The sequence below is a fragment of the Scardinius erythrophthalmus genome (assembly GCF_964197995.2).
Source record: "Scardinius erythrophthalmus genome assembly, chromosome: 10".
Classification (NCBI taxonomy): Eukaryota; Metazoa; Chordata; class Actinopteri; order Cypriniformes; family Leuciscidae; genus Scardinius; species Scardinius erythrophthalmus.
Window position 1 is genome coordinate 33,015,572 of NC_138230.1, and position 17,012 is coordinate 33,032,583.

At 37.3% G+C, this 17,012-nt stretch overlaps 1 protein-coding gene across 3 annotated transcripts in view; it reads right to left on the bottom strand.

The window, feature by feature from the left end:
* LOC308697805 (regulator of G-protein signaling 18) overlaps positions 1 to 3,740 on the bottom strand; it is a 10,632-nt gene extending 6,892 nt beyond the window's left edge. The window contains exons 1-4 of one of the 3 annotated variants that reach the window (XM_081377391.1): positions 3,351 to 3,740; positions 2,070 to 2,585; positions 961 to 1,022; positions 606 to 736 (exon numbers count right to left, since the gene is read on the bottom strand). In XM_081377391.1, the coding sequence (XP_081233517.1) occupies positions 606 to 736; positions 961 to 1,022; positions 2,070 to 2,537 (661 nt within the window). In that variant the 5' untranslated portion in view covers positions 2,538 to 2,585; positions 3,351 to 3,740. The remainder of the gene's footprint in view (positions 1 to 605; positions 737 to 960; positions 1,023 to 2,069; positions 2,586 to 3,350) is intronic. The other 2 variants (XM_081377392.1, XM_081377393.1) reach the window with 2 other exon arrangements.
* Between the last annotated feature and the right edge of the window lie 13,272 nt (positions 3,741 to 17,012).

The window sequence follows — 17,012 nt, forward strand, 5'->3', positions numbered from 1 at the left end:
TGGAATGGAAATATACATTCTGTGTGAACGGCCTCTAACATGTGATGGCAAAGCGGCTTAGTCTTTAGTGTAATTATTCCATGCTAATTTGGTGCCCAATAAACTTTTCTTATTATTATCAATGTTGAATATATGAATCAAATATTTTTGTGGAAATCATGATTTTGTTTTTCAGGATTCTATTCTTTGATGAATAGAATGTTCAAAAGAACAGCATTTTATTTGAAACAGAAATCTTTTGTAACACTGTCAATGTCACTTTTGATGAATTTAATGCATCCTTGCTGAATTAAAGGTGTCATTTCTTTAAAAAAAAAAAAAAAAAAACCTAAAACTTTTAAACAGTAGTGTATATTAAAAAACTACACTTTATCAGACAGTAGGCTTTATGGTCCGCTCTGCACTTATTTTCATTAAAACAACGTTTCAAGCATGGGCAGGGCGGTTGGCCACAAATATCTCCATTTCCAAGAACAGCGTTCCAGGTCAAAGTTAGTAGAACGACAGCTTTCCTTTTCCATGTGACGCTATGATGTCTCGCAAGCGTCCTTTGACCAGCTGCCTGGCGAGTCAAGCAGTTTTAAAACAAATGACTGAGCGCTCACCTCTGCTGTCCAGCAAAGCATCAAGGGACTTGGCCCAATTTTCCATCTCCTTCCTGCTGAGTTGAGCTTTGGCGTGGCCCACCTGACTCCACTGCCTGAGGAAAGGCTTTCGAGAGCGCCTCTCTTTAGCACTGAGAGAAACAAGAGGGTTAGAGGATATGTGACACAGATATCCAGCAACAACAACAAAAAAGTGTGGAATCAGTAACAGTGGGCCAAAATAAGGGGCTGGGGAGTGGTTGTTTTGCAAGTGGCGGACAGAGAATAGGCCAAAAGCAAAGCAGAAAGTGGAGAAAATCCACATGGGATTGAGGAAATATGTGCCTTGATTGTTTGCTGAGATGACTGATTTTACCTGGTTATGTTCTCTTTGTGCTCTGCACTTGTCAAATTTGAATGCGAGGAGTGCGGTGAACCCTTGTGTGAAAAAAGAAGAGGTCACTGATATGCATAACATTGCCATGAAGATAACTGACTTGATTTGAGACTTTAAGGAAGTGTAATTTACACAAGTGTTCCATGACTTAAATGTCATGAAGGCGTTACGTCACGGAAAACATTCTGACAATGCCAGATTTATCAGATGTCAAAATATTGTAGAAAATTAAAGATTTTGTTCCAGTGTCTGTTCTTGTGATTTCTTGCCACACTATTGTAGATAAAAACATTTTGCATCAATAGTGTGATTGCCTTATAGAGCACTAGAACATTCAGTTCCCCTTTCAGAGTTTGCTTCTTCTTTCGCTGTTTGGACAAAGCAACATTATATCTCAAGGGGTGGCACTGATTCAAACTGAACTTAACTAATTATGTAATACCAAAAACACTCCTGACTTTTCACTTCATCACACTTGGCCTGTAAATTCTTAATAAACAGTATTGTATGCTGGAGCTGAAGCCCTGCTGTTCCTAATGTATGCGAAATACATGTATGTAATGTACAAAACATAAACAAGGTTCAACAATAAAGATGGCTTCTTCTTCTATTTATTTATTTTCTGTGATGTTTTAAATTAATACTTTTAGTAATCAAAGATGCATTACATTGACAGTGAATGAATTTATAATGTTACAAAAGATACATATTTCAAATAAATGCTGTTCTTTTTTTTCTTTCTATTCATAAAAGAAAAAAAAGTATCACAGTTGCCATAAAATCAACTAAGCAGCACAACTGTTTTCAGCATTGATGATAATAATAATAAATAGTTTTTCAGAATATTAGAATGATTTCTGAAGGATCATGTGACACTGAAGACTGGATTAATGATGCTGAAAATTCAACTTTGCTATCACAGGAATAAATTACATTATTTTTAATTAATATATTTTTATTAAAAGGTTTTTATTTTATAAACATGTTGACTGGATCAATTTGTCAATATGTCAGCTGAAAGTAATCACATTAAAGATTTTCATGTGAACAACTTCATTAACTAAACTAAATAAAGTCTCCAAACTTACCTGTCCAAACAAACTTTTAAGGTGTATTTTAGCAGCAGCCAGTTTGGCCCGAGCTTGCTGTCGGTGATAATGAGGAGGTTTTGGGGAGTTGGACATATGGTTAGATTTCAGTGAGGATGACGAAGAGTGCATGGCATCACACTTTCCCATACTCTCAAAGCTGCCTTTGGCATTGGCAGAGAGCTGGCTGTCACTGTAAGCTTTAAAGCTCTCGTTCAGGTTCGTAACTCTCAGTAAACCAGATTCCTTCTCCAAGCCGACCAGGTTTTCCACACTAATGCTGTGATCTCTGTTAAGCTCCCCCTTTCCATCACTTCCCGACATTGCATCTGGGGTGCAAGGATAGGATGCTGAGGCCCCAACCGTATCATCATCCGAGGAGCCCGGGGTCTCATCTCTATCTACCTGCCCCCAGGGCAAGTAGTCCAGCTCCAACAATGCACCCACTGAACTGGACTTACGCATCATTATCTTTAAAAGAAAGAATGAAAGGAGGATAGAGAGAATGCCAGAGGCCTAAAGACAGAACAACAGAATGGACAAAAAGAATTCAATTAAATATATCTATCCGTCTCTATTCTATGAGAACTCTACAAACATCTACTAAGCTCATAGATAGAATGACGGAATGATAGATAGATAGATAGATAGATAGATAGATAGATAGATAGATAGATAGATAGATAGATAGATAGATAGATAGATAGAATAGACATGCATAAGATAGAAACATAGATAGATAGATAGATAGATAGATAGATAGATAGATAGATACTAATAAAAATGTAATACATTAATATTGTGGTACTAGGTAATACTGTGCAGTACTACAGCATACAGCCGTGTGTATTATAATTTATTTGATTTCTTACTGTAAAAAATAATTACAAGTATAATATAGAGTAAAATCTCGTAAAACATTCGCAAAGTTTTGCATCAGAGTAGCAGTGTTTGTTGTTAAAAACAACTTAGTCTGTTAATATCACCAAATATATATAATAAATATATATAAAATATAACCAAAGTTCTGCTTTACACTTGTAACAAACGAGTCAACTCACGACGAGACTCGAGACGCCTCATGACTGGCGTTACATGAAAGACTTGACACGATAAATCAGAAAGCTCCCATTACAATCAACAAATGTCTTCACACTGCAAGCGCGCGAAAGCGGTTATTCTAATAGGAGAGCTTCAGTTTGTCGTGTCGTGTAAACGTGTAAACAAAACAAAGCGTGACATCTGAGCACTTGACGGTTCACATATGTCATATAAACATACCTTACAATAAATCCGTTTCTCGTCTTTTCATGACAAGTCCATGTACAGGTCTTTTTATATCCAAAAGATTCGGTTCGTCTTTCAACTGGAGTCCGTATAGACAGAAACACATACAATTGATTCCGAAGCGAGACAGCTTTCTTCGTGAAGCCGTCAAAATCTCGTCTTGCTTGTCCTCCTTTTCATTTTACTCGTGAATGACAAAAGCAACGCCTATTTTCTTTTTGTCACACCCATAGTTCAGTCTGGACTTGCCCTCCCTACATACTTGAAAAGTCTAGTAGCATAATGACACAAGCGTGTATTCTTTATGGGTTCAACATGGAAACTATAGTTGACGTCAAAATACCACAGTTGCTACAGATATTAGCTACTACAACAACGCGCTGTGGCACTCCGCCACATGTCATAGAGATTTAACACATTTATGTGGGTCCTGTAAGCTTTAGTACTGTTTGAAGAAGATAACATATATATAAAAAATCGTATCGTTTTACATTATAGTAACTTAACTACAATTGTAGTAATTATTACTGGGCGTAAACCAGGGTAACCATGGTAACTTAAAATTTTACCAAGGCACACACATACAGAACAGACAGTAAATGGCGCCTCTTCCTGAACAATAAAAAGAACATTTTTGTTTTTGTAAATTGTATTACTATACTATCATATTTTATTATATTAATTTCTGAAGGTTCCATGTTCGTGATGAATTCTGATTATAAGAGGTGTTTAAAAATGCCACGATTGTACTCGAAGAGCGCTCTCTAAAGGTCATGCATATTATTATTTCCTGATAGGACAACACTTATGAAAACTTTCCCCGTTTTGATGGGATGAGCTATTATTATAAGTTTTTATCATTTTAGTTTATTCATTATTTATTTTTTAAACAAGATGATAAAATTAGAATAACTACAACACAATCATTCGTTTTAAGAGAGCGGAGAGACTTTTTATGAGGGACTTTTATTTTGGTACGTTGAGTTTTCTTCATGTCTACGAGTCTACGTTTGCCCAGCAGATGGAGTGGTTACACAACACAATGCTTTAGAAATCAAGATACCAAGTATCAAGGTAATTTTAATCAGGAATTTTTAGATAATTGTGAGAGAAAAATACTTCAAATCTAATTCCATTTTTATAAAAAATATTATGTTCACATTTTGTTGGATATACACTCTAAAAATGCTTGGTTCCATCTGTTGGGTCAATTTACTATCTACTAAATGAATAGTTAATTAATTTTGGCTTTTAATGTAAAGATAAAAAACTGATCTTCTATTTGCAATTAAAGCGACCTTTTTTTTTTTTTTTTTTTAAAGCAAGCACTCTACTTCAGAATGACTGTGATGAACATGGCGATCATACACATTCACATTACAGTCATCCCAGCAGGCACAGTACGTCAATGTGACGTCAGGAACGTTGGACTCCAACTAATCCAACGTCAGACAGACGTCATATTTAGGTTGAAAATGAAAGTCAGGATGACGTCTAAACACCAACGTTTGTTTGGCGTCAAGGTCAAGCTCCAACGTCAGACAGATGTTGAATTTTGGTTGGAATAAGCACCGCAAAAAAATGTGACATGCATGGCAGCACATTAAATCTGTGAAGATCTCAGCAGAGGAGGATTAAACAACTCCACAAACAGCATTACCAGCTTCACTTAATACTAACCAGATTTACGTTATTTAATTTCTGTTTTAATGAAATCAATAGTTGTATTTTAAAGTCACCATGATGGTGTTTAGCGTTTGCTTTAGTTGGACTCTTGACCCTTGACTTTTTAGTATTAAATTTTCTCTGAATGCTATAATTGTTTGTTTATAAAGCACATTTATTATTGCAAAGAATCCTAAAGAAAGTCAGATCTGGGGCCTGTTTCAGAAAGGAGGTTAAGTGAAAATTCTGAGTATGTTAACCCTGAAATGAGGGAAACTCTGGGTTTCTTTCGGCCTCCTCCCCTTTTTTAAAGAGGAAGTGGTGTTTAAACACCTCATTCATTCATTCTTTCAGTACATTTTTATTAATAAAATTAATATTGCTATTTTTACTGCTGTTTTTTTTTTTTTTTTTTTATAAGATGAAGTCTGTATAACTCCTTAACTGGCAACTGCAAATACAGCAGTAGATTAGAGTTACATAATGTAGTTCTAAACAAATTCTACAGAATTAAACTGTGGCATTTACTGGAAATCACTGAACTGTTCATCTGTGCAACAGAAGCTGATGGACCGTCCTCCTGCTGTTCTTCCACACTCTGGGGGCGGAGGGAGAGATACGAATACCTGTTTATACTTAGATTTAAACTTAGATTCTATAGGCTACTCCACATAAAATGTTTGATGTGTAGACACATAATGTTAACATTACCTCTGTAGAGGCCTGCAGATAGGCCTCTCTGTGGCAGCAGAAACTATTTATCCCCATCGTCCTGTGAAGATGAGCATTTGGTTGAGAACACTTTATAACACTATTTGTCATAATTATGGTGTATTGAGTAGGCGACTTACAACTGCCTGGGGTTCTGTTGGGACAGGAGGCTCCAAAAGACAGATATTACCATCAGAATCTGTTGGGATTCCAACAAAAAACCCAACCCAAAGTAAAATAAATGGAAATATCAAAAATATAATATAAAAAATAACACATATGTAAACCTCTTACATTTTATGAAGGCCCTTGGATCTTCGGGAGTGACTGGCTCTGAAGTCCCTCCTGGAATTCCCTCAGCCGAAAATGCTGCTGCACTGCTAGACACTGGATGCTATTTAGTTATCTAATATGTCAAATGTTTGTAAAGTCAGGTAGCCTACACCCATGATATGCTCAAGCCTTACTTGATTGAATTATGTTTTTATATTTAATTTTCAGCTGCTGCCATGTTCTTTTAATGCCTGCAGGATTGCTCCTACATGAAAATTAAAATTAGGTTGAATAACATACTGTTCTTCCAGTTTCACCTCTGATATTATAACAGTTGGGTAAGTTACTTGTAACTACAAATTGCATGAATTATTATTGAATTGACCAAAGTGTGTAGAGGGAGAAGGTTACATTAAAAATATACCTTTTAAAAATGTATTTTAAATATACAGAATTGTTCTATAGTCTAATGCAATTACATCAGATTTGACTTTAAATTACAGAAGAATTAAGAGTAATCCCCTTAATTAAATTACAGTATTAATGTTCTAATACTGTAAAATTACAGTAATAATGTTCGTACTCTCCATATGCTTGCAGAAGCACATCCAGTTCTGCTGGTGAGAAATATGAAGACTTCTTTTTGTCTGGCGCTGTTGCCATGGTGACTAATATCTGCGCTCCATTGATAATGGCTTTTTATAGTTGTGGTGCACGCGCTAAACTCAGAGTAGGTCAACTCAGAGTTGATTGAACTAAATAATTTCAGCTGTTCTGTAACCGGAAATTCAGAGTTTCCCATCTCAGGGTAAGTCAACTCAGAGTTCAAGTTTTAACTCAGAGTTGGTTGAACCTCCTTTCTGAAACAGGCCCCAGGTGATGTTGGCTGTTTATTGATGGCAAAATCATCATCATATAATTGCTTGAATCCCTGATCTTATTCTGTGTCTAATGTTTTAATTATATAGGAGTTGTGTTTTTAATGTTGTTTTATAATAGAAGCTATTTAATTTTACAGCATGAGAGCAATGTTGTTTGTCAAATAATATAAAGGATTTTACATTATTACTTAGCCAACAAGAATCAGTGTTTGACTCTCAACAATGGTGACAATCAATGAAATGCTTCATGCTGCATCGCGGCATTAATAAATTATGCAGCTGGATTTTTTCAGTAGCACCTCAATGCAGTACACAAGATCCGGGGGGAGGAGTCGGATCTTGTATAAGGGGTGGAGATTGGTAGGTTTAGGGGTGGAGATGGGTAGGTTTAGGGGTGGGTTTAGGGATCCGGGGGTGGAGATTGGTAGGTTTAGGTATGTAAGGTGGGAGGAGTTGGATCTGGATCCGACTCCTCCCCGTGGATTTCATGTTCTGCATTGAGGACCATCTCGATTTTTTTGTAGCTTGTTTTATGCTCAGAGTTGATCTGATTATCTAGATATTTTGTTTGACCTTTGTTGAGATTCATATGCTGTATCTTGATGTCTGTGTGCGTCTAAGTAATGCCAGGTGAAAGGTTTTTGTGCACTAAATAGTTTTAAAAAACCAAGTATATTATTTGATAAACAACACTGCTAGATATGCTGTAGAATCAAATGACTTCTATTATGAATAAAACAATATTAAAACCACAAGTCCTATATAATCAAAGCATGATTAGACACTGAATAAGATCAGGGACTGTCAATTACATGATGATATCGTCCTCATCATCAATAAACAGCCAACATCATCTCATTTTCTCATGTTTTTTTTTTAGCTACAACAATTGTGCTTTATAAACACACAATTATAGCAGTTAGAGAAAATATCATATTAAAGAGTCAAGGGTCAAGAGCACAACTAAAGCAAACGCTAACCACCATCATGGAGACTTTAAAATGCAAAATATATTTCATTACACCGGAAATTAAATAAAGTAAATTAGTTTGTTTTAAGTTAAGCTGGTAATAAGTGTACGACCATGCATTTCACTTTTTTGTTTGGTTTATTCCAACCAAAATTCAACGACTGCCCAACGTTGGAGCTTGACGTCAAACAAACATTGGATTTAGACATCAACCCGACTTTCATTTTCAACCAAAATCCAACGTCTGACCGACTTTGTAGTCTATATCCTGTGCCTGCTGGGATTGCAACAACTATACACTCATCACTGGTTCAGTATGGCTGGTCCTTTCTGCACAGAACCTGCCTTTCTGTCTTTACTAGGGGTGCTGTGTCTTTGCATGTCTCTCCACATGGGGTCCCTCAGTTCCAGGACCAGATAAAACAACAGTTAGTTCCCATTGGCTCTGGAGATCCTTTATGTGCAGCAAGCCTTCTCCCACCAATTCATTGTGTTTCAGCCTCGAAATAAATCACAAAGTCTCTGAAGAACTTTGCATCATCGTTCAAGAAGAAATGTTGCGTGACTGAGCTGTCATTGAGCTAAACACATGATCTTGAAAACTAATGCTAATGTCACCAGTCACTCTAAAAAATGATAATAATCATAGTTTGTCATAATGTCTGGTTATACAGATATTTCTTCTCAGTATTGCAACACGTTCTAATGAGGCTGGCGTTGTGGACCTTGCAAAACCATAACCCATAGTTCATTTTACTTTACATTATTATTTTTTTTTTACTTACTATAATACTGGAAGATATATTTATTATGGATTTATATTTTTATATTATATATTTTTATTTAATCACTTTTTATTTTAATAAAATATATTATTTTTATTATTATTATTATTATTTACACTGTTTTTCTCTGAACTTTTCTATGGACCACTAGTGCTTCCTTGTGGACTCCTGGGTCAGTTTGAAAAACTCTGGTTTATGTTACTTGTTTGTTTAATTTATTTTGTTATAAACCAAAATGTTTAAACTATTTTATGGTACTTTTATTGGGATTAAATTTTTACTGTATGGGAGAACTGCTGATTAAAGTCAAACTGTAGTCATCTTCGATCACCAAAATGACATATTTAAACGTTTTTTTCCTTGAAAAAATGTCTTCATGACTTAAAATAGCTTGAATGTAACCTTGCTTCATTTAGTAGAAGCGGTTCTATGAATATGCAAATTAGTCCGCCTCCACTCAGAGATCGACTCGCGATCACACCTTGACCTGATTGGTTACAAGGTAGTCTGTGACGTCAGAAACACCAGCGATTTCAAACCGCCTTATTGAGTCTTTGGTTTTAAGAAGAAAAAACTCAGCAAAGGTGTTGACTTATGACTTTGCACATGGTTTGTATCAAAGCATATTAAAAACACCATGTAGACATAAACAACATTAAAAAACTTGATTTTCACACAGAGGGTCTTTAAATGTTAATGGCCTTAACAGCAGCGCCATCTTTGATTTTTCAATGGGAAGAAAAGCGAGCCTGTGAGGGATATGCATCTCTTCAGTGGGTTGTTCTATTATTTGAGGTGTTTTTGTATTATTCTGTTGACTAGGGTCACCATATTCCAGGACATGTCCGGCCGGAATTTCGAGATCACCCAAAATATCCGGGATACGGCTTTTGCTTTCTCGTCGCCATTCATTTTGTTCACATGCACACCTTTTGATTAAGTAGGACTGAATTAATTCCGATGGTGAATCTGAATGTAGTGTTTACATGAACGATGTAATGATCGGTTGATGTGCGTTTTAGCATTGCTAAGAAAATTTCTGTGTTTTCGTCTCGATCGGGATCCGTGTGAAGCAGAATGCACGACCTGCAAAGCTGGCACGTACGTGTCAGTGTAAAATAATGTAATAATGTAAACATAATGAATGGTGACTGTAGAAAGCAAAAGCCGAATCCCGGGCATTTTGGGCGATCTCGAAATCCTGGCCAGACATGTCCTGGTTAAACAGGACGTATGGTCACCCTACTGTTGACTAAACACTGCAAAAATACCTTTCCAAGAAACTTAAGTAGACATAAAACTCCAGACAACATGAGCTGTGGAAAATAAGTGATCTAGGATCTTTATAGCTTTTTCCAGCGGATGGCATTGAAAACACGGTAAGTCTATCCCTCACATCCTCGCTTTACCTGTCATGGCGATGCTCGGAATAAGGTATAGTTGGGCTGTTTCTTATATAGTCTAGTATGTACTGTTATAGTTAACTAGCATCAGAAACCAGTAACAATTATAGTAATTATAGTATCTACTGTTATAGTCTAGTAACTTTCCTGACAAACAGAGACATTGAGCTATTGATTACTTGTGGGTGAAGAAATAGATGCAAGTAAAGTGGTTTCAGTTAGAATGTATGATGGTTTGTGTGATGATCTAGAGATATAAAAGCCAATCTGTTTCATCATTGACTGGTCCATAATACTAAGAGATTGATTTTAAAAATGATTGATATCCCTTTGTGAAGTTCAGAACGTCAAGTGTGTTTGATGAAGGGAGAAGTGAAGCATGTCTGTCAAGCAAAGTATATCAGTTACAGGCTTCTCTCAACTGCTTGAGAGAAGTCGGCATGAAACAGAAGTTGCGATAGTCTTTTCTTCACTATTGTAACATATATCCAAGTGAAACATCACTTTGGAACTAGTAGCAATGACAGCTTGGGGGTCTTCAAATAAAAAATGAGTGTATTAGTGGATAAGAATAGAATATTATGAGAGAGAGAGAGAGAGCGCTGCTAGATGCAAATATTACTGTCTCAAAACATGAAGCCAGATGCTACCAGGGCTACAAAGTTGCTAAAGCATTGTGGGACCACACATATCAGCCTACTAGATGCTAAGCAGAGGGAAGAAGCGAAGGAGCTTCTGTGACATCCAGTGCAAGATCCTTTGGAGAGGGCCATGGCAAGAGCAGCTTTCACAGGAACTTCTGGGAGGAATTCTGACCATGACATGCAGATCTGCCATACAGTCTGCTGTGACAGGGAAATTTTGTACTGTTCCTAAGTAATATCACCATGCTAATATTACTGCAACAAGCCAAGGGTCGCCAGCCAAGACACGGAGGGATGGCCACTTGTGTTGGGCCACCAAATGCTAAGCTGACTCAAGGAACTTTAGAACTGTGGCGGTAAATAGTGCAAATACAGTTTCTAATTAATTTACACTATTTACATTTTCCTCATCATGTCTTATTTAGTGACCTGAAACAACAACAACAACAACAAAAAAACATTACAATAAGAAACATTTTTGAATGAATAGTGAATATATGCTCAAAATCATTTGTAGCTGATCTTAGGCTCAGTACCTTAAACCATTCATGGAGAAGGATTTTCCTCAAATCAATCCGTTGTCTAGGGTTTTTCTGCAGGAGGGATCGAATCAGGTGGCAGCACTGTGTGCAGGACTGGACAATGGAAAAGAGATTATTACCTTGGACAGACTTTACACCTGCTGTCTTTGTATTAAGCTGTATGATTTGACTGTTCTATACCGCACAGTCAAAAAAAAATCAGGAAGAATTCCTGTATTATCCATGTTATCTTTTTTTTTTTTAAGCCACTTGGCTTGGATGTTACTTTTTTCTCTCATTTCTTTGTATAATTTAACAATTGATCATCTTTTTTTGTGATGAATGCCATCTTACCGTTTGACCAGCCAGGCTCAGACCAGATGTCGTCATAAATCATCTCCAGGTCTTTGGGTTCTGTAAAGGGTCCACACACCAACAGGAATAAGAGCACTCCCAGAGACCACACAGTAGCTGGTTTACTGTGGTACTTGCCCTCTGTGTAGAACTCAGGTGGGCAGTACTCATCTGTGCCTAGAAAGAAAGAGATTTGTCTTATGTCTGAAATCCCATAGCATGTTTTCTCAGTAAAAATATCTAGTGTTATTTAATTAAAAAAAAGTTGCCTCAAAAGTGAGATATCATACCAATTTAACTTGTCACTAAAATTTAAGTCCCAAACTACAGGTTTGATTCATAATAGTCAAGTGAAGTCACCTTTATTTATATAGCGCTTTTTACAATACAGATTGTATCAAAGCAGCTTTACAGTGATAACATGAAAATAAAACAAAGTTTGTTTCTAGAAGAAAATTGCGTCATCGTCCACGCATCGTAAGGCAGATCAATAATATTGTTGAATATTAAATGTCCCCAACTAAGAAAGCCAAAAACCAAGGCAACAGTGGCAAGGAACCAAAACTCCATCAGGTGACAGAATGGAGAAAAAAATCTTGGGAGAACCCAGGCTCAGTCGGGGGGGTGGGGGGGTGGGGGCAGTTCTCAGGCCAACGAGCGAATGGAGTTTTAGGACACCATTAGGTCACTTGATGGAGTTTTTCGGTTCCTTGCCACTGTTGCCTTTGGCTTGCTCAGTTGGGGATATTTTAAGGGATATTTAATTTTATTTTATCAATCAATAAATTCCACTAGAAACAAACCTTGTTGTATTATTTTAATTTAATACTGTGAAGCTGCTTTGATACAATCTGTATTGTGAAAAGCGCAATACAAATATATTTGACTTGACTTGACTAGATCTAGCAGCTTTTAAGGCCTCTCTATATGCAATCAAGCTCTCTTTCCATGAAAAGCGAAATACCTCTAGTTTTGTTTTCTTCCAGTTGCGCTCCATTTTTCTGGCTGCTCTCTTAAGGGCCTGAGTGTGCTCGTTGTACCACGGCGTTGGACTATTTTCTTTAATCTTCTTTAAGCGCAATGGAGCAACTGTGTCAAAAGTGCTGGAAAAGAGAGAGTTAAAAGTTTCTGTCGCAATTTCAAGTTCTTGAAGGGTTTCTCAAACTCGGTCCTGGGGGGCCACTGTCCTGCACAGTTTAGCTCCAACCCTGATCAAACACACCTAGCTGTGAGTTTCTAGTGATCCGGAAGACATTGATTAGCTTGCTCATCAGGTGTGTTTGATCAGGGTTGGAGCTAAACAGGACAGTGGCCCTCCAGGACCGAGTTTGAGAAACCCTGTTCTAAGCTATCTGGGATGCTGAGATGATGAAACTGATCAGGAAGATTATTAATAAAGCAATCTTTAGTGGCAGAAGTGATATTTGTAACACGGAGTCGGCTTTGCAGCCTTGGCTAAATGAAGTTTACACGAGACTAGATAATGATCTGAGATGTCATCGCTCTGCTGCAGAATTTCAACATTATCAACATTGATTCCGTGTGATAATATTAGATCTAGAGTATGATTACGACAATGAGTAGATCGTGACACATGTTGTCTAACTCCAATATTGCTGTTTGTTCTCATCAGGAATCAGGATCCGTCCGATCAGCTAATTGGCGTGGGTTTAAAACTACAGCTTCCGCTCTCTGAAGTTGAGCTGTTGCACTGTTCTTCTGCCTTCTCTCCAGCCGTCAGACCATTATTGTATTTTATTTAGATTCTGTTATGTTTGTCTTATTTTCAGTGGTGTTTTGTAGGGTTAACCTGTCCTTTTCTTTTGAAATCACGTTCGTTCTGTTTTGTTAGAGTATTGATTACCGTATGGACAGGAGGAGAAGCTCGCGCGCAATCGGGGGGACATGGAGGCAAAATGACAAAGTAATTAATCAGAATACTTAGCAAAAGTTGCTCCTGCTCCTAGCTCATGGACACCTCCTACTCACACTCTCCGTCTCTGCAAGTTTCGGAAGGGAATGATTCAGATTTCTCTCGGCACAGCTACTAGAAGACAGACAGTTTGCTCACGTGACATCTACGTCGTCAAGCTCAGTTTGAGTCTGCGCAGTACGCTCGTCCATCAGGAAGAGAGTGCTTCTAATTGACTTCACTTTTCTCCGTTGAATCCAATGGGGTTGCTGTGTCCATTTCTTTTACTGTCTATGGTTTTCTCTGATCGGTCTCGGTCAAGAGATCCAGTGAGAAGCGCTTGAATTCAGCGAAGAACACAAATTTTCGAGCTGGACTGTGGTGGACTGGAGCTGGAGGGGTTTGAACCTGCTGATCTGCTGACCACTGGATAGAGGTTCCTGAAGACCATGACTCTCTAGAGCACAAACACTGTCCTGTAGAGAATTGTGATCTAAAGCAGGGAATATCCAACAAAAGCACGTTTCAAACAAATAATTAAACACTGCATAGTCATAGTATGGTGATTCTTCAATTACTAGCTGAATAATTTAAAAAATAAAAGTTCTTCAATGTTTCATTTAAGACATTATGAAAAAAAATATGAATTTGTTCAAAATTATGGATTTTGATAGAATGTGTGATGGTGTGAATTTATAACATGACTGTTACAAATTCCATTAATGGAAACTTATATATATACCTGAACATTATGCAGACTTCATGATGTACAGAGCTCTAGTAAACAGAAAACAGTTACATATTTTTAAATGGTCATTTGATTTACCCTTAGCATGTCTCATGTATCTTGGTCTGAGCTGCCGCTCCGGTCACAGAAGTGAGGAGACGGCAGCTTCTCAAAACTATCCATCCTCCTCCTCTTTCTCATTGGCATTGGGTTTCAGCCACATCGGTGCTGGATGTTGAGGATGTGCTCTCGTGGGAGTCGTACACCTGAGCACTCCGAGAACTTTGTTTTCTCTTTCGGCCAATGATAAAAGATGTCCGCTTGGTTTCATCTGTGTTTAAAGATATATGATAAAAATCTGATCATGGCCTCAAATGTGTGATGGTGTGGATTTTTAACATATTGTAATGAATGTCACCTGGTTTCCATTAATCTATCTGAAAATGATGTAGACTTGTACAGAGCTCTAATAAACAGAAAACATATACACATTCTCAACTACTCATTGGATTTACCCTCGGCATGTCTCTCATTAGTGGCTGCAGTGGTCTGATCCTCCACTTTAAAACCCTCTCAAGAACTACTCTTCTGTCTCTCCTGATTTTCACTTCCCTGACTAACAAGATTTGACCTTGATTTCTTACAATATCACAATAAGAACTAAGAACATATAAAACAAATGCACAAAAAGGTTGTTTTCCAAATATTAAAGGAGAACTCCGGTCAATTTTAACATTGAGCTAATTTTTTTGTACATTTGGAGTGCTGTCAATACAGAGAACAACGACAAAAATCGGTGTTGCCTACACCGAGTTATTCTATTTTTAAAATTTGCACCCTGTTGACTTCAATGGGGCAAGTACTAAACCTGCTTTTAGCCTCTTAACATCCTTGATGTGTCATTACAAGTGCACAGAAAATGTGAGTGATTCCTTCAGAGTGAACACGAGTGAATCTGACTGCAGTAGATGTGAAAGAAATGTATAAAAATGATGTTATTTAAGCCAGCGCAAATACCTGTGTTTACATCCTGTTTTCGGGTGAAGTCCAAAGTAGTCGATTGCCGAGTTCACGCGCATAGGTTTAGTACCTATGATCACGCGCGTGAACTCGGCAATCGACTACTTTGGACTTCACCCGAAAAACAGGCAACATCACTCAGCAACATTGCTCAAAAAAGTTGCCCTGTGTATCATCACCTTCTGTATCCATTAGAGTAAATAAATAATTTATTTGTTTTTATTCACCATTGTGGAGCGTTAAAAGTGAGATCAATCCATGGCCAAACCAGGCGTGAGGCGACATATTTAGTGAGAACATATTTGTCTAAATTTAAAAAATAAAACTCTTTTCAAAACTTGATTCATAATACATACCACGGAAGATGTCATAGGCAGCCTCTCGCAGGAAAAGCCCGCACCCAAAGTCAATCAGTTTGACCTGAAGTGTTTCTGTGTTGATCAGCAGGTTCTCCATCTTAATGTCACAGGAAAACTCCACAGCGACAGCATATGAGAGCGGCCATTGTTGCCTGCTTCACGATAAGCCGTGTTGTTTCCTCGTTGAGGATGCCGTTGTTCGAAAACTCAAACACATCTTTGCAGGGTGAGGGACGCTCCATGACTATGATATATTGGTCAGGCTGGTCCTGCCAGTCTAGCAGCTCAATGATCTCATGAAATTTGCGGCCCCTATTAACAATGGTTAACAGGTCGATCTCTAATGGGATGGGCGCAGTATGACCAGGCTGGAAGAAAGATCATTGTTAGTTGGAGGATTTTTATAATATTTTATAATAAGAATTTTTGTCCAGTTTTCGAAAATTTTTATGTTTTCATGTTCTAAATTGAAAACAGTCAAAACACAGTGAGTGTCGCCTACTTACAATTTTGATGTACTGTATCTACTGCTCTCTGACTTTTGGACAAATTTCACTGCCACCTGTTCAACAAAACAAAACATTTACATTACAATTACATCTACAACATGTCAATTGCACTACATAGTGAACATATACAATAAAAGGACTTGAAATGGATATAGTGAGACAAAAGAATTTGCTAAAACTTGAAAGAAAATGACTATACCTCAAGGCCATCCTCCAAGTGTTTCCCTTCATAAACACACCCGAATGCTCCCTCACCAAGCATTCTGACGATTTCAAACCGGCTCAGAATGTCGCCTGTTAAAAGATTAATCGTTAAAGTTGACATGAAATGTCAAGCATGGACAGCAGTGAGTGTAATGTTTGAGATATGGCAGTAAACTTTAACATATTATGGTGATTATATATATATATATATTTAAGTGTATATAGTTTTTTGAACAATACTTGTTTAAAAATGTTAAGACAAGTTGGAACTCAAAAATCTGATCATTGGCTTAATCAAACTTCAGATTAATATTGATATAATGTGTGGTGGTGTGGATGGATTTGTTATGGTCATTTCATTTGACTTATCCTCAGCACTTCTCTCATCTATCAGTGCAGTAGTCTGGTCTGAACACTCCATCCTCTTGCTCTTTCTCATTGGCATCTCATTTTCCTCAAAAACACTATAGTCCAGTCATTTAATGAAAAAAGGTCGAACAAATTGCAACAGAAGGAAACTCAACTGATTTTGTATCCTTAATATGTCCTGAGTAAGGAAAAAAAATCCCAGAAGAATCCCATTAGGGGAAAGTTTTGAAAAAGACCCAAATATATCCTATTCATACGCCTATTCATTCTTTTTCTTACGTGAATAGGGTAAAAATTTTAAACTTTAGATACCACCATGAAAATTACTGAGTTGATTATTTACATCAAG